Source organism: Electrona antarctica (genome assembly GCF_951216825.1).
Source record: "Electrona antarctica genome assembly, chromosome: 18".
NCBI classification, from domain to species: domain Eukaryota; kingdom Metazoa; phylum Chordata; class Actinopteri; order Myctophiformes; family Myctophidae; genus Electrona; species Electrona antarctica.
The window spans coordinates 46,179,519-46,204,841 of NC_136799.1; the positions used below are offsets into that span (position 1 = coordinate 46,179,519).

Sequence of the window (25,323 nt, forward strand, 5' to 3'; positions counted from 1 at the left end):
TCTGAGACTAACACGCACACGCACGCACGCACACGCACGCACGCACGCACGCACGCACGCACGCACGCACACACACACACACACACACACACACAAAACATTCTCTGACTCGGATCAGAAGTTGGCTCACCTTTAGCCGCAATTTGCAACTCTAGATTTTTTTATAATGGGATGAATCTAGAGTTGCAATACCCTCCATTGACTCCCCACTCATCATTTTGCGTTTGCGATCTGCTTGTCTTAAACGACGTTAAACTCACCAACATTGCAGCTGTAGTCCAAGCTTGAATTATTCTCTTTCAATCTGCAAAGCTTGTTTTGCAGACAGTAGCTCATAACATCTTCAAAGCACATGTTATGAGCTACTTTCTGTCAAGAAATTCTGTGCAAGTGATTCTTTTTCTAAGTGCTGGAGTTTGGAAGCGCTCGTCGTAAGTCACTGAACGTCCCTGCATGCATCTGATTCGCATTTGCACATAATGCAGGAGGCAGCAGCGCGACCCCTTAATACAAACGAGCGCTTCCAAACTCCAACATTTCTTCTTCTTGACAGAAAGTAGCTCATAACATGTCTACGGGGGATTTTTATGAAAAACAAGCTTTGCAGATTGAAAGAGAATAATTCAAGCTTGGACTACAGCTGCAATGTTGGTGAGTTTAACGTCGTTTAAGACAAGCAGATCGCAAACGCAAAATGATGAGTGGGGAGTCAATGGAGGGTATTGCAACTCTAGATTCAGCCCATTATAAAAAAATCTAGAGTTGCAAATTGCGGCTAGCTCACCTTGACTCCTCTGCCTTCTGCACGGCTGTATGTATCAGTCATCATCTTGAGGTCCTTGCAGAACATCTTGTATCCTCCAGGAACTGAGTAGCGACCAGCTCCCAGGTTGGTCTCCAGAGGTTCAAAGACTTGTTTGATGATTTGTTCACATGCCTTCCTGGACTCGTTGCTGTTCTTCTCACAGATCTGATCGTATTCCCCCTGAAGTACGATCTAAAAACACAGTGGTAACAATGAACATGGTTTATTGGTCATGGGGTGCACTGGTCAGTGGTGCGACAACGCAGTGTTCCACGTTTTTTTTTTTGCAGGATCACGCTCATACACAATCGCATGGCGTGCACTTACGTGCCCGGCCCGCAACCATGCATTCCCATAGCATCACACACTGCTGTGTTACGCTGTGCTACGCTGTTGTAGCGTAGCACGCTTAGTCTCACCAAAACACGGTGAAACAACACAGCATGGCAATTCCGTATACATACACTAGTAGAAAACCCCTGAATCCGTACATATTACACTGAAATCCTCCAAATAGACAATGACGGAAGTTAATTCGTCTCTACTGAACATGAGCCACGAGAGACACAGAGCGCATTAAAGCTGTCTGTTTTTGAACCAATCAGAACGTTGAATCCCTCCAGGCTATGGGACGTAGCTCTGCTACTGGCACGCCGTGTGCACGCACATGCAGAATGTTTGTTTACAAAGTCAGACTGATACAGGCAGCAAAGCTCATGGCTTATTTCTACCCTATAATGTTGTCAGATACATATTTTAGTGTGCTGCTTAATGTGTGCTAGTGTGCTGTTTAAAACGAGTAATACACTGTCTGGATGTCATCTTGAATGGGGTAAAAAAACTGAGTAGTTCGCAGAAATGGGAATAATACAGGTGAATGAAATCAAGATTCATTAATACGCATGTGAGCCTCGACTTTTGATATAAAAATCACACCCATGTGAAGTGAGTGGTGCAACTCCGTGTGGGGGTCCCCGGGGGGTCTGCGGAAGTTCCAGACCCACAGGAACGTGGCCAGGGTGCCGGCCCGGTTCCGGCGAGCCGCCCCGCCTCCGAAATGGTCGAGAAATGACATAGTTACCATATGGACCCCTGGGGGTCCCTGTGGGGTCCCCGGAACATCCAGACCACCAGGAATGTGCCCGGAGGGCTGGCCCGGACGTGGGTCGGCCCACGTCCTTAACGGTCGAGAAATGACAGAGTTACCATGTGGGGGTCCCCGGGGGTCCCTGGAACATCCAGACCGCCAGAAATGCGGCCAATTGGCCGGGTCGTTTCCGGCGAGCCGCCCGTGTCCGAAACGGTCGAGAAATGACAGAGTTACCGTGTGGGGGTCCCCGGGGGTCCCTGGTGGGGGGGGGGGGGGTCCCTGGAACATCCAGACCCCCAGGAATGCGTTCAGGGGGCTGGCCCGGTTCCGGCAAGCCACCCACGTCTGAAACGGTCGAGAAATGACAGAATTACCGTGTGGGGGTCCCCGGGGATCTCTGGGCGTCCCTGGTGGTCCCCGGAACATCCAGACCACCAGGAACATGTGCCCAGGGGGCTGGCCCGGTTCCGGAGAGCCGCTCCGTGTCCGAAACGGTCGAGAAATGACAGTTACCGTGTGGGAGTCCCCAGGGGTCCCTGGGGGGTCCTTGGAACATCCAGACCCCCAGGAATGCCGCCCTGCGTCCGAAACGTTTGAGAAATGGTGAAAACCAAACAAGCTATTTTCGTGCTTGGACAGACAGACAGACCCAGGGACCCGGGACACACATAGCTGTGTAATCAAAAATACACAAAATTTAAATTTTCCAACTGTTTTGGCATCCATTGTTACGTAGGCCTACCATATGAATATGATGACTCCGGATATGGTCTAAAAGTGTGGGAAAACGTATTTTTCACTAGGTCTTTAAGGCACGCAAGTTGCCGTGTCGAACGTTGCGAAGTTCAGAGCCGACTCAGCCCCGTCCGAGTTGTAACCCAATAGCACAGAATCGTAAATAATGTCAAACCCGATCTCACCCAAACACTGTGAAATAGCACGAATTGGCAATTCCGTACATACTATAGTGAAAGCCACTCCTCTGTCGCGATCAAAACAGTAGTAGTGCACAGATAATGTACATATTTTGGGGTTTTCTATAGGTATGAATGTATGGAATTGCTAGGCTACGGGCTCAGCAGATTAGTTGTTGGTAGAGTACAGCCACCATGGGTCTGTGTAGCTCTGGTCCATAGCCTTACTCTGCTACTTTCGCTTTGGAACTCAGAACTCAGAACAGCCTCTCCTCTTTAGCATAAATAAAAAGAACGTTATTGTTACTCACCAAAACAAAGGCGGGTTGTTTCATTAGAAAGCCTACTTTCCTTAGTGGGAGCACCCACTTCCTTAGTGGGAGCCCCCCACCACACATATAAACTGTACTTTTTGGCCAAAAAGGGATATTGTTTCCACCGGAAAAAAGATACTTTTAGTTACTCCAATGCCCCCTCTACCGATATTGCCCAGAGAATTGCCTCATAGAGAATATTTGTCCAATCCCTTTCTGCCCAAACAGTACCGTTTATACGTGTGGTGGGGGGCTCAGAGTGTGTCCACTAAGGTAGGTAGGCTTTCTAATGATACAACCCGTCTTTGTATTGGTGAGTAGGTCAAACGTTCTTGAGATTTCCACTAAAGAGGAGAGGCTGGTCTGAATTCCATGTGAGATTTAAAAGCGAAATTAAGAGCTAGGGTCGGCGGTGACTCAGGGGTAGAATGGCCACAAGGTAACCACAAGGTTGCCCGTTTGAACCTGTGCTCCCCCAGAGTTAGTGTCGAAGTGGACACTAACTCTGAACCCCTAATTGCTCCAGAGTACCACAGACGAAAAACAGTCTAAGTCCAAATTTCATTCTGACCCCTCCACGAAAAGGCCTCGTTGTCCTGACCCCTTATCCATAATTTATACATTATGGATAAATAGTGTGGACTTACTGTTTTTCGTCTGTGGCATTCAGTTGGTGCCTTGCAAGGTTTCCGCCGCCATCGGTGTACGAATGTGTGTGTGAATGGGTGAATGTAATTCTATGTAAAGCGCCTTGGATAAAGGTGCTATATAAATGCACCATTTACCATTGGCATTTACCACCAGTAGGCACTTCACACGCCATCAGATGCACAAGCCAACAGTAGGCACTTCACTTCACACCCCACCAGATGCACAAGCCAACCCCTGTGTGGTCTCTCCATTCAGTAGAATTGTTGGTGCCAGCAGAGCAAAGGAGTTATTTTCTCCTCTTTGTTGTCTGTGTGTTCACGGGATTACAACTGAACATAGACAGGTAGCTACAATGACAAAATACTGCTGACAAGTGAGTTTAAGAATCTTTTTGTTTGTTTTTGTGAAAGTCAAAGATTGCGTTTCAGAAGCCATAATCAGGATAGCATACAATAATCTAATCAACTTTGCTGGACTCACACTCAAAATGACAATAGAAAACTAACTGGAATTGCACCTAAATCATGTTAATTTTTTTGTTTTTCCACCATCATTCATAATATTGACAGCCTATGTGGATACAAGATAACCTGACTCCGCCAGATGGGGCAGCAGAGAGTACACTGGGTTCCCCCCTCCTCAGTCAGGTTAGATACAAGAGTGGGCACTAAGGAATGGGCATCTTGATCTAAAATTGGCTATTTTGTTCAAAATGTTCAATAAAATATTACAAAAATCATCTAAGGTTCTGTAAAGAATAAATAAATAAATGATTTGACAATTTGGCAATATAAAATAGGCCTTAATTTGCGAATGTTCAAATCATTTAAAATCATATCATATAAACAACAACTGTGTTAAACAATGGACTTATTAAACACAATCATTTTTACAAGGTTTTAGAGGATTTAAAAAGGGTGTTGCATAATGTGACCAAAACACACAATGTGAAAATAATGTATGATGATTCCCAACACATACCACAAGCTTCTTCTGATATTCTTGGTTGTCATCTCTGAAAGAACGTTTCATGAAGAGTGACAGGGCCTCTTTCTCACTGGATGCATGGATTGCAGACAGCTCCTCCAAGGTGGTGGGGAAGCATACTGACTTCAACCCCTGTACATAGAGGACCCGGGCCTGCTCAACAGCTTTGGCATTCTCAACCTCAGCCAGTGCCACCACAGCATTTTCCAGACAGGGAACCTCTCCACTACGGATGGCTTTCACATATGTCTCTGCCAGCTGACCAAGCACTGTGGAAGATAGAACTATTCCGCAACTAGTCATGATGATAGTTCAGAGATTGATGTTTATGCTTTGACGATATCACATATATTCTTGACAATGAACACTTCATTGGTCAGAATGCAAAGTGAGCACGTGCTTTAGCAGTCATTTATGTCAATCCCTCAAATGCTGTTGACTGACATAAATACCAGACACCCAGCGGCTGCAATGTACCTTTATTTAAATCCCACTTACATCTGCCAGTGACCTTTATGCCATCCCCGACAAACTTTGTGTCAGACTTGGTGTAGATGTGTTCAGTGAACTTTTTGGTCTGTTCAACAAACTCTGGCTCCAGGTCAGCATCAGTCGCTTCCTCCATTCGTTGCATTATCTTAGGCTTGGCCGGTCTCTCAAACACGAAACAATGGCGAGGCAAGAAGAATTTACGAAGGCAGGCACGGGGTTCGTTGTAGTGCTGATTCTCTTCACCTTTGACAAAATGACGCACGCGCACGCACGCACGCATGCACGCACGCACACACACACGCACACACACACACACAATACCTTTTAGTGTAAATACCTGCTGACGCCTAGTTTAAATGATTGAAATCTCAATAATATTCAAATACTTTTCAGCAGATCATGAAACCTTGTATCTCCTTGAGACCGTCTTCCAGGTACTCGTCTGCTGTATACAGTTTCCCATCAATCTCCAGAATGAGTGAAAAATCTCGCACAGTCCACACAAACGAGGGAAGGTAACGCACAATCGTACGATCATCATCCTTCTCCTTGGACTTAATTTTGATATTCTTTGTCAGTTCTGTCACATAGCTGTAAGGGGTGGTGTTAAGGATGACAAAATAACCTTACACAACACTGGGGTTGAAAACCTTTTACAGAAGGGTAGATTGAGCAGGGAAAGAGAAATTCCTACATGAGATACATTTATTTAGTATTAAATACTGAATAAATGAAAACTCCCTGAAACACTCCTGTTTGGAGCCAGCAAGTATCTTATTGCTGTGCCCCTCCCGGGGACTGCCCATAAGTCCGACATCCCGTTAGTCTGTCCTATGTGGCCCGGTTAAGACTGAGGTTAGGGTTAGCGAGTTTAACCCCTGTGTCACCGGGCCTGGACCTACATGGCCGGTAAAGACTGAGTTTAGGGTTAGCGGCCTATGCAAGCCCGGCGGCAGGAGAGAACGGTGTAGGCAGGGCCGGATTAACACCTCTGAGGGCCCCTGGGCACTGAAGCTCGAAGGGCCCCCCCTTCACGCGCGCGCAACATTTTTGCGATTTTGGAGCCGTTTTGGGGCAGTTTTATGCCGTTATATTAGCCTATTTCCGGTCGCCTACCCCCCCCAGAGTGACAGCCAATCTAGCGCATTGTTGCTGCTTTACACACAATTGCACTTTTTAGCTGCCCTTCTCACCAACAATAAAACACTAATCTTTTTAGACACCATTTATTTCATTCGGATTAGCAGGGATTTTTTTTTGAGGGGCCCCTGGTGGCCAAGGGCCCCTGGACACGTGCCCAAAGTGCCCATATGGTAGATCCGGCCCTGGGTGTAGGGGTCATTTGCATAAGTAGAGGGGGCAGCCATACATTTGCATACCTATAGGCACTCGGCGCCTGTCTGTCTGTTAGAGTTCTCAATCACTGCCAGAACCCGACCCCTACCCCGCCCGGCCCAACGTTTTCGGTTATAGGGTAGGTCCCAAAATGCTTGCTAATTAGTCGGGCCAGTCCGAGCCTCGGGTTCTGTGATTTCCTGTGATTTTTAAATAATTTTATTATAATACAAATAACAATTCTGTTGTTTGTGTAATGTATTTATGTATTATGAAGACGGCTGCGCTGGTGAATCTTGGTGATTAAAGTTAAGGCTACAGTTTACTATGTGACTAGACTGGAGGAGGAGTGGTGGGTTAAGCGCAGCGGACAGCAGCAGCAGGCAGCAGAGCAGTGAGAGAATAGAATGGTGGTGGTTGTTGCTGGCTGGCCTCTGGTTTGTGCACCAAATGAGCTGCTCAGTGCTCAGCATCAACATCAGCCATATGCTTAAATGTTTTATAAGACCATCGATTCATCCGCAATTTTTCGTTTTGGAAACGTTGGGGCTTAAGGAGACACTGCTCCTGTCTCGTTATACCCAGCTGGGTTTCATGGTAAATGCTCCAGATGAAGTATGTAAACGCTAATATTAATGTTCACTGCATACACGTAAGATACAAGCTAGTTACATGATGACCACGCAATGTTACAGATCCACTGAACAGGCTATTTGGTTTCCAAAATGCTTAGTATTGTAGCCAGCGTCCATTGTTGTACAGGGCGCCTCGTTGATATTATGTGTCCAAAATAACAGATCTGCAAGTTGTCGACATGCCATGAGATGAGTTGATGGCTTGTATGTCTGTTATTTTGGATAGGCAACACACATTACGCGTGCTATGTATCTGGCTTTGAGAGGCAATGATTAATTTAAACGTACAGTAGCTAGCCTACTAGATTATAGCCAAGTTGGCAGTTGTTATGTAAGGGATAATATCTGGCTAGGTGGTCATTGTCGGGAGATAATTCACTGACAGGCGAAGCCACCGAGGCGAAGGCGAGGTGGTTAAACTCCCTGAAGGTGAATGATATCCCGATAATGACCACCTAGCCAGATCTTATCCCGCTTATTACATGACTACCTAACATAAATTAATACATTGACCCAAAACACAACAAAAATAAGTATTCCATAAGTTCGCGCTGGCTGCGTCTGGCCAGCTGCAGGGCTGCAGCACTGTCGGAAAACAAGGAAGTGAGTTGATCAAATAGAATCCATTTCCAGGTACTGCTTCGTCTATTTCTCGCTCAAATGTTTTCAAAAACATTTTTGCTGTAAATGACATTGTGTGTCACTAGTAGCTGTCATGTTGGAAACAGCAGTAAATCAAGTGGGGCGCAGCCACACAGCTGGTGCTCAGAGGGTTTGATTAGGCAGAGGTCTGTTATACAGCGGAGCGGTCATTATCAACACATAACTCACCGCTGAATTCAGCGATTGACCAATCAGAATCAAGCATTCAACCAAGCCATGTAATACAATATTATAATATTGTGTCTGTTCAGGACTGTTGAATGATGAAAAAGTTACACTTTGCCAACGGGGACAATACTTTGACATAACGGTGTCACTTCAGAGGAAACTGACCTGGGCTACATGTATGTGGATCTTTTTCAAAACAGATATTTTCGGATATTTCGGATATTTGAAAAAAAAGAATCCCTGCCCATACGACAAAGATCTCTGTGTGATCTCTGTGCAAACGCAGAAACGCATTGAACACTGAAGAAAAATCACTGCAGTATGCAGGTTTCAATTGTAGGCTACTAGAATTTCGCGGGCCTTCGGCCCGCTCATCCCAGAGTTGCGTTGCCCCGCGTTGCGATACAGAAGTCCACAGATACAGAAGTCCACAGTGACACGCGTTTTATGCAGCTGTTTTGTGTTGCAGCGCGTGCACGTGCGCGCGTGTAGTGTTGTTGTTCTTATCCATAACAATAAATGGATCAAATATGCTCTATATTAGTTATGTATAGATTTAAAGCAGTGGCTGTCAAAGGTGTGTTCCAGGGACCCTCATGGTTCCTTGAGGGGGTTCCAAATGGACCCATTATAGGTCTGTAACTCTGAGAGTGTAGAAATGGAACCAAGTGGACCCTACAGGTCTGTAACTCTGAGAGTGTACAAATGGAACCAAATGGACTGTTTTATAACGTTTAACTGTGATACTGTACAAATGGAATCAAATGGGACTGTTATGGGTCCATTTGGTTTTACTCTCAGAGTTATGGGGGTCCTTGAAATTAAAAAGGTTGAGAACCTGTATGCAATGGCTTATGTCTTGTAAAAAGAGAGAGCAGCCTATTGTCCAAACCATCATATCTTATGCTTTGCTAGGTTGTACAAATTAATATAGGGTCAATATAATGTGCAGGACTCACGTGTGTGCTCTCTGTCTCTCTCGCTCTCTTCTCTCTCCTCCGTCTCGGTGGTGTGTGTGGGGGGGGGGGGGGGGGGGGATTAGTTGCGCTGCCTGCGACAGTGCTATACTTCTCCAGCAGCGGTGCAGAACCGAGAGAGTGACACATTCGTGTGGATGTAAACTGCGCAAGTTGTAGCTTGAAAGTTCGGATTGTGTAGTCGCACCGGTGGTACAAAGTGAATGTTACAACTCGCACGGTGATGTTGTAAGGCGCAAATGCGAGTACCTAGTCGCACTGTCGAGCCCTGTGTAGTGTAGTGGCATTTGCGCTGCATCGCGAGGCGAGCCAAATTCCCCCCCGCGCACGCACGCACGCACACAGACACACACACACACACTGTACGTAGCTGTGTGTTGTTGCAGCGCGCGCGTGTGCGTGTAGTGTTGTTGTTGTTGTTGTACCACGCCAGGTTTGCACAGTGCGCTCAGTGCGATATTTCCGAACGTGGGCGTTGTGTGTGTGTGTGGGTGGGTGTGTGTGTGTGTGGCTGGCTGTGTTTTGTTGCGTGGGGATCGCCATGTGAGGGGGCTAGCCAATAAGGGCCCTGTGTTGCATGTGGAGAATGGTGTAGGTTAGTGTGTGTGGTGTAGCCGAACGGGGTGTTGAGAACATGAGGGGGATGTAGCACAGCAATCGGTGACCCCTACATTAAGCTGTGTTGCTCCCAAGATGCAGTGCAAATGCGTGTTGTAGCAACCGTAGCCAATGGGAAAACAGGATGCAGTGTTGCCAGGTCCGCGAATTGTAAGCGAGTTGTAAGTAGCGTGTTGAATGGCATTTTTTCTGGGCTAGTTTTCATAGACCTGGCAACAAATTAGGCGGGGGTGTCGGTGCTTGTGGCGTGTTTGTGTTTGTTATTGATATTGATGTTGTTTGTGAGTGTGGACGGGAGGCGGCTGTAGTGGCAGTGCAATGACAGTTTTTACGCGGGTGTTGTTGATTGTGGGCGTGCGGCGCGACATGAGGAGATAGCCGTGGATCGACGCGGAGGGTAAGGCTGTGTCGTGTTAGTGTGTTGTTGCAGTGTGTGTTGCAGCGTGTTGCAGCGTGTCAGTGACGTAGTAGCTGGTGCCTTTTGTTCCTGTGCGTGCTTTTGGGGACATGTTTTCAATTGTAATATAGGATATTACATTTGATTTTATATTTACACTAGGTGCCAATACATAGGCCTATCATATTTTATTTAATGAAGGAATAAGTACCACATTTTAAAAGCCACCTAAATTGTGAGTGGAAGTGGAACATGTTTCTTGCATTGTCTATCAGCATGTCACGCTATGTGTGAATCTCCAAATTCCGACACTCTCTTCTCCATATAATATAAAAATATATGATTCTGATTCATAAACCCAATGATAGACACTTTATCATTGCTCTGGCAAGTCCTGCACAGAAAATAATAGCAGAGTCAGACCTATAGAAGTGAACCAGTTGTGAGCTTGTAGAGTGGCTATTTTGAGGTGTATAATAAATGTCATGTTATAATGTAGGCTAATAAAGGACATATAGAGCACCGAAGTCCTGACGTCACTGTCAGTAGAGGGCGTCAATCCACAGGTTCGTCTACTTTTTATTTGCATTGTAATCTCCATAGGAGGATTTTAGATCGCCTCATAAAGAACTGTGTTTGAAAAATAAACCGACCACCCCGGCCTTTTCACTCATATGGATATGAAATATGAAGCATCGACTGAAGGTGGAAATGTACAAATATACCCAAAGAGTAACAAAAAATCACACCCGTGTGAACCGAGTGGTGCAACTCTGGTGCAACCCTCTCCCCCACCTATCTCTCTCTCTCTCTCTCTCTCTCTCCCTCTCTCTCTCATTAGCAGGCAACAGTGCAGCACTATCTCTCTGTTTCTGGCACAACAGCGCCCCTACTGGTATTCATTGGTACTCGTGCTCATAGTGACATGTACACACATACACACACGGACATTGCTGTTTGTTGGAGTGGTTGCACCACTCAACAAAGCGTTATAAACGAGTCAAACAACCCAGAGACTACATTTCCGGGTAGGCAGGGTGGCTGCATCTGCCCGTCGCACAACAGAAACTGAATGTTAATTACGTTTATTTAGTCACCACCAGCTGAGCTTACGTCAACGAGGAATCTCAGGAACGCAATGTGTTGACAGCTGGGCGTGACGTATATTAGCAGCGACATTGCCTTCATATGTAGTTTCAAGGCTTTTGCGGCCACATTAATTCAATTTTCTCCAGAAACTGGCTGTATCAAATATGAATGGACATCATTAACGACGCACATCCACTCTCCTGACAGAAAGGCCGGGGTGGTCGGTTTATTGTTCAAACAGTTCTTATATGAAGCGACCTAAAATTGCCCTATGGGGATCTCAATGCAACAAGAAAAATCACACCCGTGTGAACTGAGTGGTGTAATATAGCCTGTCTGACGTAATGAAATCATGTCTGACGTAATGAAATCACACCCGGGTGAACAGGGTGAACATAGCAACCATGCTCATTTTTTCTGCACAAACAAAGCCAGTTGTAGGAGTGGTTTACACCACTCAACAAAGCCAGTTGTAGGAGTGGTTTACACCACTCAAAAATACATTAACCTGTGTATTGGCGCCCTCTACTGAAAGTGACGTCATACTTCGGTGCTCTATACATCGTTCACATGCGCACATGGTCGGCAGGCACATGACAACGGAATGCAGTCAAAGGTGCGCCCTTTATTACCTAAACAGGAGAGAGATGTGCCATGTGCACTGTGCGTATTACACTCGGATCCAATTGCAGTCTTGCACACGATCTTTGTGTATAAAATGATGGTTCACGTTTTATTAATTCACAGCAGGAGAGACATACAGGTACACGGCAACAAACAAATCACAACGTGGTTCCCTCTAAACTCCCTCTTTCCGGCTGAGTCATGACCCCACACAAGGCATTCCACTGTGAACTAGCACTGCCACCTATTGGCAGGTGGTGGAAACCATGGATGTAAACACCTATGTGACTAGTATATCACAGCCAGGTATACTGTGAACACAAGACTTAATATTACTTTCTTTTACAGACATGACATTAACTTTTCAGGTAGAATTAAACAGGTATGATGCCATTATACACAGGTATAGCCAAGCACAATCCTTGTAGGTACTACATGCGCTTTGCGACTGGACATGACCCACTGTATACTTTCTTCTCACCAACCACGCTTGATGCGATTGCATTCACACCTCTATCTCTCTCTCTCTCTCTCTCTCTCTCTCTGTCTCTCTCCCTCCCTCCATGACCATGACCATGAACATGAAACAGAGAGCAAAATACGGCATGTCTACAGTCTATCCTTTGACAAAACATTACAATGTCTTATCATAGCTCTGAAACAATACGACCGTCATGTTTCGTCATGTTTCATAGGGGATGTCACAATAGGCGAGGGAATGCATGATTTTCACATCCATGTGCTGTGCGCTGGTGTAGCTGTCAGACGAACTTTACGCACGAGAATAGTTTCACATGGCTATGCACACGCCACACTTGTTTTTGGTGTCCTGTGCAATGGCATTTGGCCATTGGTAGGTTATATCCACAGTTTCTCTTTAGCGGTCCGCAATTAACCTATTATTCAAGCTTCGCTCTCCGCACCAATACAATTCATCTATTGGGCAGTGGTGGCCACCGCGGAGTGGAATAGTACTTAAATTATTTATATTGGATGCAGCATGCATGAGCCTTTGCTCACTGGTGTCGTGGTGTTACTTATTAACACAGTGATATCGGAAAAACGACGTTTGCGTGTGGCTGAAAGGCCCAAACGCACAACAAAATGTGCATTTTGAAAAAGATCCATAGGCCTATACGTGTAGCCCAGGCCTAAAGGGAGCTGCTACTTCTTCAGAGATATTTAACCGCTGCCTACTCAACCGTGAGTAACAGTGAGTTACATAAATTCTTTATTTCGACGACTATTAGTCCGTTCTCTCACACACTCACTCGGTATATAACAATTGAACCACGGTGTCCATCTAGTGGCTTTTTTATTTTTTACTCTGGCTTTTTAGGGTTTTCGGGCCTATGGTATTGTTAGCCAAGCCTCGGGCCGACCCAGTTAAGGTGGTTGCACACTGGACGCGTTTTTCGGAAAACCGATGGAGAAACGCCGCTAAAAATCCGAAAAACGCACTCAGTGTGTAGGGACCTTAAAGGCAGGGTAGTGCCGGGTTTTAATTTTCAGGGCAGATGAGAACTCTACTGTCTGTGCGCAGCGGTGCGTTCTGTGCTACTGTAAGTGATGTGCGCCCACAATCTTGACAATTATATAAATACAAATATATAAATCGGTGCCACCCCCCCCCCCCCCCCCACCATCGCCTATGGAGGGAATAATGAGTGAATAATGTGAAGGATACTGAAGGTTCTCCATGGATTTATTATCAATGGTGTTCATGCTGTTGCTGCTGAGCAGAACTGCCATGGCAAAGATCCAGTTGTCATTCTTCGTATCTCCCTGAAACCACAATTGTTTGGACTTCATAGCACTGAGTCAGCACTTTTAAGAGTTTTTAATGATCTTTTAATAAATACAGATTCTGGCAATTTTGCGGTTTTATTGCTTTTAGATCTTACGGCCGCTTTTGACACGATTGACCACACTATCCTAATTTCACGTCTTGAGCACTGGGTGGGTATAAAGGGCACAGCACTGGATTGGTTTAGGTCGTACGTCACTGGGAGAAGCGTCACCGTCAGCACCGGTGGCTTAATGTCATCTTCTGCCCCCTTCCCCTATGGGGTGCCCCAGGGCTCAATTCTTGGGCCCATTCTCTTTGCACTTTACTTACTCCCCCTAGGGTCAATTTTAAGTAAACATGGCATGTCCTTCCATTTTTATGCTGACGACTCCCAAATTTACCTCCCCATCAAGCGAGACAGTACCACCCCTCCAAACCAACTCCTGGAATGTCTGGATGACATTAAAGCCTGGGTGGCTTTACATTTTTTAAATTTGAATGCCAGCAAAACGGAGATTATCATTTTTAAACCCAGTCTTGCTGCAAATATGTCCGAAGTGGACCTCGGCTAACCTGACTCCGCCAGATGGGGCAGCAGAGAGCATGGCATACACAGTGCTGCCTTGATGCCGCCTCTAGCTGCCGCTGATTGGTCAGGCCGTTTGGTGGCCGGGCATCGAGTCTGCCTGAGAGTTCCCAGATGGGAGCAGGAGGGGGGGGAACCCAGTGTACTCTCTGCTGCCCCATCTGGCGGAGTCAGGTTAGACCTCGGCCCCCTGGCACAATACATTAAACCCACCGTAACCAACCTAGGTGTAAGAATGGACAGTGACTTTTTAATGGATTAAACAGGTGAATTTAGTTTTAAAATCAGCTTTTTTCCAGCTCAGGATTTTATCTAAGGTGAAGCCTTTTTTAACTTTTTTAGATTTTGAAAAAGTCATACATGCTTTTATCACTACCCGCCTGGATTACTGCAATGCACTTTATATTGGGGCTAGCCAGGGCTGCATTTATAGATTACAACTAGTGCAAAATGCTGCTGCACGCCTTCTGACAGGCACAAGAAGGCGTGACCACATTTCCCCCATTTTAGCTTCACTGCACTGGCTCCCCGTATGTTTCAGGATCAAGTTTAAGATTGTATTGTTTGTTTTTAAATCCCTTCATGGGCTAGCACCTCCTTATATTTCAGATCTTTTCAAATTGTATGTCCCAGAAAGGTCATTGAGATCAGCAGACAAGCTCCTGCTGGAGGTCCCGAAGTCCAAACTGAGACTTAGGGGAGATGGTGCCTTTTCTGTAGCTGCCATTAAAATTTGGAATGAACTCCCCCTCTCTGTAAAACTGTCCCCCTCTATCCCTATTTTTAAATCCCGTCTTAAAACACTTTTATTCCCAAGCTTTTACCCCAGAGTGAGATATTTGTATTTATTTTTTGTTTTACTGTTTGTTTTGTTTTTCACCCTGTTGTATATTTGTATCTCTATAATACGTTTTTGATGATTTTATGCACTTTTATTTGTGTTTTTTGTTATGTTATGTAAAGCACTTTACAACTCTGTTGTTTTTAAATGTGCTCTATAAATAAAGTTGGATTGGAGTGGATTGGATTGAACGTTAGTCTTTTATGTAGTAGCCTATTAGAATAAGTGTAGTGGGGTGAATGTCCAACACTAACCCCCAGGTTCTGACGTAAATTATAAAAATCACACCCGTGTGAACTGAGTGGTGCAAGCAAATCCCCCCCCCCCCCCCCCCCCCCCCCCCCCTGTCTCTCTCTCTCAAAAATTGCAACGTGATTTAAACAAGAAATACAATGGTGTCTCACCTTCTTAACATCTCCCAGTCCCTCTGTGTCCAGCAGCACCAGAGTGTGGTCAGTCTTTCTGGGGTGAGGTACACACCACATCCAGATGCCCTTTGTCTTGGATTGGATGGTGGATCCCAGAGGGAATCCTTGACGATGAAATATTGGACAATAACAAACCAAAATATAGCTGCAAGCAGTGATAAGATGGGGACAAGCAATAATTAAGAAAAATCACACCCGTGTGAACTGAGCGGTGCAGGCTGCTCAATAACACTGCTGGCTGCAGTTATACAGTAGTTATAGTGCTCAGTGTGACAGGCCTTTTTAGGCTGCTCAACAGAGCAGCGGTATTGCAGCGGTATTGCAGCTGTTCGTACCCCACAGAAAATATTTTTCTTATTGCTGCATTCCTTGGCCCCTCTTATCGCTGCTTGCAGCTATATATTTTTGTACAAATCTCTTCACGTACAAAGTGACGGATGTGTTCCGCATGAGTCAAGACACATGTGTAAACAAGTTCCATGGCTTTTGGCCAAACAAGGCATGAGTTATGCGTGTTGAAAGTGCTTGTTATCGCTGCTTGCAGCTATACTTATTTTAAAAATGTTCACGTACAAACTTCTCTTCAACTGGAATTTCAGATAATGTGTGTGTTGTGTGTAGAACAACACACAAATTGCTCAAAAATCTAGGCAGAAGATCAGGTTTTTCAAACTGCTCAAAATCTGAGGACGGAGCTTACTGGTCAAAGTGACAGATGTGTTCCCCATGAGTTAAGACACATGTGGAAACAACTGCCATGGCTTTTGGCCAAACAAGGCATGAGTTATGCCTGTTCAAAGGTTTTGTTTTCAAACGATTGCTATAGTGCCGCCCTTTGGCCAATTGGAGTAAGACTGGTTTCAGCGCTATTTGGCGCTATTTGAAGAGGCTAGAGACATTCTTCTAAACTGGTGAGATCGTTCGTCTTTACAGTGACATTAGCATTTTCTCTCAGTCAGTTGATTCTTCACATCCATATGAGTGAAACGGCCGGGATGGAGAAAGGGGCCTTCCGCCAATCATGATCGAGCGGGGGCGGGCCTTGGTGTGGGTGCTGTTGGCCTGTTGCGTTACCCCCCACTGTAGTGCGTGCATGTGCACATCTTGTTACAGGGGCAGACAAGGGGGTTTTCCAAATCACTGCATGCTCCTTTAAAGCGAAATACCAAATTGATGTCATTCTAGCTTTTAACTAGTGATAATGATCTGAAGTAGGATTTTCTATTTTGTGAACTTTGGAAAACATACTGTGAGTATGTGTGTGTGCCTTATAATGAAATTAGTGTATACCTTATAATGAAAATGCTCACCTCTGTTTGCCCCAGCCAGCTTGTTCATGAGGTAGGACTTTCCAGTTCGGTACATGCCCACTACTGACACTACAACCACTTTCTGCTCGATCTGCTGTAAAATCTCCAGGGCACTGGGAACCATACGGAGACTCCCTTTACTGTCACTCTCTATCAGACATACTGGCTCCTTCATGCTGCAGGCTGCCATGACGGTCACTGCTAGTGGAGAAAACAAACAACACAAAAGGACATGAGGACAATATACAAGATTATGGTATTTGTAATGCCTAAGTCCTATATTTTAGGCAATACCGCGGTTGCCGACAGAGAGGTATGAAAGTTTAGACGTGTGCTCAAGAACTGATGTCCAACGGAACATATTTGGTCTTGAAACGGGAAGCCAGATCCCTAAGGCCTGACTTCGGCATACAAATTGATAAAATATCTATAAACAGTCAACGAACAGGGTACAGACCACCATTCCTGAATCACAGTCAAAAACGGTTTGCCTCTCATTGATTAGGGACAGGGTTAAATACCATGTAACCCTGGCAACCTTGGCCTTGATTGACAATGCCCTGAAGTGACATGAGCAAAACATTTTTTTTTCCTGTTTGACTTTATCGAGTCAATCACATGTACAATTCCTTGTAAAAGAAATACTGTATATTTCCAAATAACAGCCCTTACTCAAATAGCCGCCCACTACCTATGGCCCAGGTTCTGACAAAGTGGTATTTGGGGCTACAGTATATCTTACTATTTAAAAAAAACAACCTTTTAAAATAGTTCAAATAGAAGATCTACAAGCTCACAATGTCTCGATGTAGATCGGGTAGTTGAACTATTTTCAAATGTTTTTCAAAATAGTAAAAAATGGCAAATACGTTTAGGGACCGCAGCACAGGAGAACAAGTACTGGCCCTAACCACCTTCATCGAAAATGGTTTTGAGAACAGACTAAAGACAGGTACTGTGTTTCTTGACCTCACAGCAGCCTGTGATACTGTCTGGCACAAAGGCCTCATACTAAAGCTCACAAAGGTGCTCCCTGCTTGGGCAACAGCAATTATTCAAACTCTAAAAGACAAGTGGTCTCAGTGTCTTACCTGCTGCAGTGTTGAAGTCCTGATGTAGGTCTGGAGAGACAGAGGAAGTATAAAGACAGGGTATGAACTTCAATCACCAATAACTGACCGCAGCTCAGTGTCTGCTTGTCATTTTATACAGTATACAGTAGCTTACAGTCTGCAATGCCTTCAGTAGGGGGAGCCAGAGATACATATCTGGTACAAGAAGTCAGACCATTTCTTGTAAATACTTACTGCAGGTGGTTCAGTGGTTCACAAGGAGGGTGGGGGGGGGGGGGGGGGGGGGGGGTCCCCATGCAAAATAAGTTAATATAGCATCTAAATCATCAACCACTCCAACGATATTTAGCCGATCTACAAGGTCACAACGCATGACACAACATGTTGAGAGTAGATCAGCTTTTGCTTGGTCCCTTATTGTTTTTGTCTGTATTTTTTAAAGCTGGTGGCTTAATTTTGGCGTGGTGTTAGGTATGGGTATAAGGTTTTCAAAAAGCTGTGCAAACACGTTGGGCACGCCCTCTAGTGGTCTGTTTGCACAGACTCAAATAGGCTATTAGATACACTAGACCTGTAGGTGCCTGTCAGCCACTGGCCTACTTGAGAACGATGCAACTTGGTAACCTCGTTGTTGTATATGGTTGAAACCAAACCATTTATAAAGGAGATTTTTCTATGGATTCTGTTACTATTGGGTGTGCTATAATAACATACACATTTTTTAGGAAAAACGAACAACCAGCTAAGGCATTGTTTTCAAGATGGTGGCTGAAATGAGCTAAAACCTATAAACTGGGATTTAATATGTAAAAAAAAAATCATACAAATTATGCACTTGCTCTTGGTAATTCATTTTGGATTTTGGCATGGTGTTAGGTATGGGCATAAGGTTTTCAAAAAACATCACAAACTAATTTGGCTCGCTCCCTAGATATGTTAGTAGATGGTTGAAACCCCAAATAATTGATAGAAGAGATTTCTCAATGGATTATGTTACTAGTGCGTGTGCTAAATTATTATTATTATTATTATCTTTACAAAAAACAAACATCTAGAAAGGCATCGTTTTCAAGATGACTTCCATGATGGCTGCCGGGAGCTTAAAATACCTTTGGCTTCATTACAAACCGACCACTAGGGGGCGAGCCAAATTAGTTTGCGATGGTTTTGAAAACCTTATTATGCCTATACCTAACAGCATGACTTTAAAATGTACTGTAATTCTGCAAACTGTTAATAAATACTTGTGTTGCATATTTGCATGTCCCTTGGGTCACCCTAAGACATCCTGAAAGGGGTGCCCAAAAACATCTTTAACAGGAAGTGAATTATTGACAAAATTGAAGGGCGGCGGTGGCTCAGGGGTAACCGCAAGGTTGCCAGTTCAAACCCGGGCCCTTGGATAAAGGCGCTATATAAATGCACCATTCACCATTGACAAAATTGAAAATGGCCACCTACAGTGTTGGCGATTGACTCAAAAAGTCTATAGAATCTCATAGAAGCATATCATTTGACACATATGTCCCTTGGGTCATCCAAAAGGGGTGTCCAAAGGAATCTGAAACAGGAAGTGAATTATTGCCGGAAGGACATTAATATATAGCCTTAGGCTACAGCTAGTGTTGGCGATTGACTCAAAAAGTCTATAGAATCTCGTAGAAGCATTTGACACACATGCACACATCCTAGAAGGGGTGCCCAACAAAGGAAGTGAGTTTTTGGCCAAATGTAAAATGACCGCCTAAAGCAGTTGATACGAAAGAAAACTGATGGTTGATCCTTTTGAAGGGCTTAGTCAGGAATCACATATACCTGTGTTCTGAATGGCAAAACAACTGACAAAAAGACCTGTTTGCTCAAAAATGTCTCTCAATGGCAAACATCCCCTCCGCACAGGCTGCACTGTTCAAATTGAGCAGTTTACCAATCTGGCTTTTGGTCCAGAAGCCTGAAAGTTATGCTATCTCTACCATCTCCTGAAAAATATGGATTTGTAAATATTTGAACATATGGCCGGATTAAAGACGCTGATTTGTAGACACTTTTATAGACACTCTTCTTGCCAGAGGCTGCAAGGCTGAGCCCCCTCTGTTCGAGAAAGTGTAGATGCCGGGATGCTCAGTTAAATCTTGCACAACATTGTGTCAGCACTGGGGTGGCAGGAGTAGAGTGGCCGGTAGAACAGCAGGCTGGTCGTGAGGTTCCCAGTTCAAACCCAGGTTCCCCCAGAGTCGAAGTGTCCTTGAGCAAGACACTGAACCCCTAACGCGATGAGCTGATTGGTGCCTTGCATGGTTTCCACCGCCATTTGTGTATGAATGTGTGTGTGAATGGGTGAATGTAATGCATATATGTAAATGCACCATTCACCATTTATTGTGTCAATGTGCTGGTAAATGCCACACAGTTACTAAACAATAATCACAAAAAACAGTAATGATCAAGAAGGATATAATAATAATAATAATATCTGGGATTTATATAGCGCTTTTCATGACACTCAAAGACGCTTTACATGTGTGGGGGCCAGGGGGGGAACAAAAAAAGACAACTTTATTAGAAAAAAAAACAATTAAAAGAATAAAACCAATAAAACAATGCACATAACAAGTTTAAAAGACATCAGCTTGGAAATGCATTTCGGAACAGGTGGGTTTTCAGTGCAGATTTGAAGGTTATAAATGTATTTATTTATTTATGTATTTATTTGACAGGGACAATGCTCATTAATCAACATTTCAGTTTTCAGTTCCATGTAAATGTGCCAGAGTTAGCCATAAGCTAATTTTCATCTGTAAATCGGATCGGATGTAAATCAGATGTCGAGAGCAAAATAAATAAGATGCGGATAGTAAAATAAGAATCTGCAGAGTAAGATGAGATGCAGAAAATAAGGATATGAAGATAACTTCAGGATGAATATAAAGAAGATTCAAGGGGCACGGTGGTGCAGTAGGTATAGTGCTGTCGCCTCACAGCTAGAAGGTCCTGGGTTAACTTCGATTTGCGCTGGGGACCGCGTCATCAGTGCCTATACCCTAGGTGGGGTTGGCAAAAGGGCCTTTCTGTGTGGAGTTTGCATGTTCTCCCTGTGTCCTTTGGGGTAGGTACCCTCACAAAAACATGCACTAATCCTTGTCTCTAAACAGCCTCCCTGCCTCCCTATGGAGGGATCAGGGGAAAGGAACTGGTTGGAATAACGTGTTAATTCAATGTGCTACGCCCAACTGGGGAAACCTGGCAGGTGAAAAGAAGTGACTTGAACTCCTCGTGCATAGAAGGAAGCATGAGGTCAGTCTGTTGCTCTCCCCAGGTTGGCAGAACGAGCGTATAGTGCCCAGGATTACATTAGATAATTGAAAAAAATGGGTTACAAAAATCGTGGGATACAAATGAATAAAAGAAGAAGATACAAAGAGTAAAGTCAATATAAATAAATAAGATGATGTAGTGTAAATGCAAACGGATCATGCAGGTTATGCAGACTGCGGTTGTTAAACCAAGCCATTTAGAATTTGAATCCTCCTAAAAAGTTTAATATACAAGCAAACAAATAAATAAATAACCCATTTAGGATAGGCCTGTAATAAAGAACACTCAATGTACGTACCAAATTAAAAATACGCTTTCATGACTCTTCTTTTGTATCAATTGCTTGTCATGCTTGTCATTTTGAATTTAGCCAAAAACTCACTTCCTGTTAAAATAAATCAACCAAGGGATATTTGTACCACATTTCATGCTTTTATGAGATGCCTTTTTCATCATCTGTCAACAGCGTAGGCGCCGCCATTTTCAATTTTGTCAATAACTCACTTCCTGTTTCAGATTATTTTGGGCACCCGTTCTAGGATGTCTTTAGGATCACCCAAGGGACGTGCGTGCTAAATCGAATGCTTTTATGAGATTCTTTAGTTGTCTTTTGAGTTAATCGACAACACTGTAGGCGGCCATTTTCAATTTAGTCAATAACTCACTTCCTGTTTCAGAATCCTTTGGGCACCCCTTCTAGGATCTCTTAGGCCCAATCCCAATTGCCTCCCTCAAGCCCTGAGCCCTGAACCCTCATTGACTTTAGTGACGTCAGCTGTAAGTGCTTGAGGGTGAGAGGCTGCAAGGGCTCCAAATTGTTGTGAAAGAAATGGGACAGCACTTTGAAGATGAGTCATGACACTTTGCATCACTTTATAAAAACTGCCCTTATTCACAGCCAGTGCCTACCTACATGCTTCGTCCTATTTATACATGTCTATCACGTCTATTTTAGTATTTAAGATGATCGTTTTATTATTAGTTTCATAAATACACTTTCCTGTGTGATAGGGGTTGTAATATTAATATATAATAATATTCATTATACATTGCATTTCCATATTCTTTTACTTTTCTCATCAGTCATTTCTCATCATGTTTCCCTTATTATTATTATTATTATTATTATTGTTATTAAATATATAGCCTATCCTTCCATTCCTACTCCCTTTGAGAACAGTGAGAAATAACTCATTTGCATACTTAAATGATTGACGTTCGGAGCAAAGCAAAGCAAAGTTCTTTCTTTACCCAGGGTGAATGGACTAAGCTCGAGATGCTTGTTTACAGCCAGACCCTGCTCATAGAACATTTCATGGTAGGGGTTCAATGCCTTGCTCAAGGGCACTTCAGCGGTGGTAATTTGAACGTGCCGGTCCGGGGATTCGAACTGGCGACCTTCCGATAACAAGACCGATCCGCAAACTGTTCGGCCACCGCTGCCCCCAAAGAGGATCCCCCTCATTCCCCTGGTAACGCTATGAACTGTGGGTAATTTATTTGCCAAAGTCAGCTAAAGTCAGCATCGATTCTGACTTTGGCAAAGGGCACATAAAGGGGCGGAGCTGAGCCCTCACTGACTTACCGATTTCAAATGGGACATCCCTCAAGCCCTCGCAGACTTCACATGAACTAAATGAAATGAAACTAGAAAAAGTGCCCTTCTGGGCACAGGTCTCCACCAGGAGGATAGGACTGTGTGAGATGTTTGGCAAAATGTTTAGGAGTAATATAAACATGTTTTTTTGTTTGTTAGTTTTTTGCAACAATTTTCTTCATTTTGTTGAGGAAATGCAGAGTGCCTGGTGGCACTATAATAGGCCAATGTGAAAAGGGTGCCATTTCTTCATACGCCTTTAATGGCAATTGGATGATTTGAGGCATTTTGTTCCAAAAATGTGTTTTGCAAAAATCTACCTGTTGGTGGCGCTATAACAGGCCAATGTGAAAAGGGTTCCTCAGCCTAGTAAGAAAATGTGTGAAAGATTTCACGTAAATTGCATGCTGCGTTCATGATTTGAGGCTTTTGTTCAAAACGGGGCAATCTTGCAAACTGTGAAAGCCAATTATAGCCAATTAGGATGGAATATGAAATATCGGACAGATCCGACTTGAGCACATGACCATAGAGATACTGTGTAACGATTTGTGAGATTTTTGGACAGAATCTGGAGGAGTAATATAAAAAAATGTGTTTTACAAAAGTCGGCCTCCTGGTGGCGCTATAAAAGGCAGATGCGGAAAATGCAGGTCAAAGATTTGTCATTGGCCTCTAGGGAGTGTGCATGCAACGTTTCACGCAGATCGGTGCAGTTTTAGGTAAAACATGTGAAAAGCTGCCTCATGGTGGCGCTATAACAGGCCAATCTGGAAAATGAGGTTCATCGTTGGCATCCAGGGAGTGTGTGTGCAAAGTTTGGCATCGACCGGGTTAACGGTGCCGGAGATTAGCTGGTAACAGACGGACGGACACACACACACAAGGACGGACACACGGACGGAGTGCAAAACATACTCTCTCCCCATGCCTTCGGCCTGGTGGAGACAATGAACTAAACTTCACATGAGCTAAATCAGTGAGGGCTCATTGAGTCAGCAAGGGAGCGGATTGGGATTGGGCTTTAGGATGACCCAAGGGACAGCTATGTGCCAAATTGTAGGCTATGCTTCTATATGAGATTCTATAGGCGTTTTGAGTAATTACCAAAACTGTAGGCGGTTCAATTCCTGTTTCAGATTATTTGAGGCACCCCTTCTAGGATGTTTTAGGGTGGCCCAAGGGACATGCGTGCCAAATTCTATGCTCTTTGGAGATTATTTGGTGTCTTTAATTGAGTCAACTATTTTGTCCATAACTCACTTCCTGTTTAAGATTTTTTTCGGCACCCCTTCTGGGATGTTTTAGAATGACCCAAGGGACATCATATATCACATGTAATGCTTTTATCGGCCGCATAACGATTTGGCCATTTTTTGACGATAATATCCTCTACTATAATGCAGCCTCGGATATTACCGTATACCAGATTGTCCCTCTCGGCTCTCCGTACTGCCTCATCATCATCAGTGACGAGACAGCTAGCTCAGCTGCTAAGTTGCTACAAACAGTAAACATGGCTGCTGACGTTCAGAGCGCCGCCGTGGTGACGGCAGCAGAGGAGGATGAAGACAACATTCTGTACGATCTGCTCATCAACACGGAGTGGCCTCCAGAGCTGGACACTCAGGTGGGTCAGAGCGACGCTTCCCGAGCTCCACAGTGCGTGGGGAGACGTCGGAGGAGCGTGTTACATGCATGTTTGCTGGAAGCAGGTCTCCGACCGACAGTCAATGGCGGAACCTGGACTTTAGCAGTTGTGCCATTTTACAAAGCCGCACATCTCTACATAAACGTTAAGGTTTCAAACACAAAGTTCTCACCCCCAGAGCTACGGATCTTAGGAATCTCCTTGGGTGGTGTAGAAGTACCCGTATCTTCCCTTTGTTCAATAAAAAGCATTTTAAAATCGCTGGCCATTTTCCCCTCATAAAGTTATAATGGAATCAGAGTGCAACACACCTCCCCAACCGATAGGGGCGCCTAGTTGAACGTATGGCGAAAAAACTGAGACAATGGCCACCGATATGATTAGAATGCTTTTTATTGAGCGACGGTGAAGATACGGGTACTTACACCCAACCGAGGAGATTCCTAACATCCGTAGCTCTGGGATGAGATCTTTATATTTGAAACCTGAACGTTTATGTAGCTGTGCGGCTTGTAAATGGAGGAAGTGCGTAGGACAGGTTAAAGTTTTGTTTATATACTCCTAGCTCCTGGCTGTCAGTTGGATTTACCGATGGCCACGTCGCACTTTAATGACAATCATTCATCATCACAAGTTCAAATTCATGCAGTGGTTTTTAAGTCTTTCTCATATCCATTATTTATTTGGACCACCAGTTGATGACATTTAGCCTCTCTCAGACCTAAAACTAAATATTTTGTTGTCGTTGGATTTTGTCCACAATTCCATTCTGTATTGATGTTGGTACCATATGGAGATAACAGGCACATGTTGATCAAAATAACAATTCTTCCACATCCTCCAATTGTGTAGACTTCTTGTAAATGAAGTAAGGCAGATGTTTAACAACAATTGAACTCTTGAGAGCGTAAAATGAAACCAAATGGAGTATCTAATAAGGGTCCATTTGGTTACCAACTCTCTATCATTTAGCT

General features: G+C 44.2%; 2 protein-coding genes across 3 annotated transcripts in view; one reads left to right on the forward strand and one right to left on the reverse strand.

The window, feature by feature from the left end:
• Positions 1-775: 775 nt before the first annotated feature.
• On the reverse strand, positions 776-16,903 carry LOC306941933 (guanylate-binding protein 1-like; the record flags this gene model as incomplete). Its single annotated transcript, XM_079527571.1, has 7 exons — positions 776-997; positions 4,756-5,030; positions 5,260-5,496; positions 5,678-5,844; positions 13,447-13,544; positions 15,380-15,507; positions 16,714-16,903. 7 exons carry the CDS (start codon positions 16,901-16,903, stop codon positions 776-778), a joined length of 1,317 nt encoding a protein of 438 aa, XP_079383697.1.
• Positions 16,904-24,168: 7,265 nt separating this feature from the next.
• The window catches only part of nbas (NBAS subunit of NRZ tethering complex), a 118,829-nt gene continuing 117,674 nt past the window's right edge, over positions 24,169-25,323 (forward strand). For both annotated transcript variants that reach the window (XR_013792341.1, XM_079529003.1), the window contains exon 1: positions 24,169-24,328. Coding sequence is in view for 1 of the 2 variants with exons in the window: in XM_079529003.1 (XP_079385129.1) it covers positions 24,215-24,328 (114 nt within the window). In the remaining variant the exon portion in view is untranslated. The remainder of the gene's footprint in view (positions 24,329-25,323) is intronic.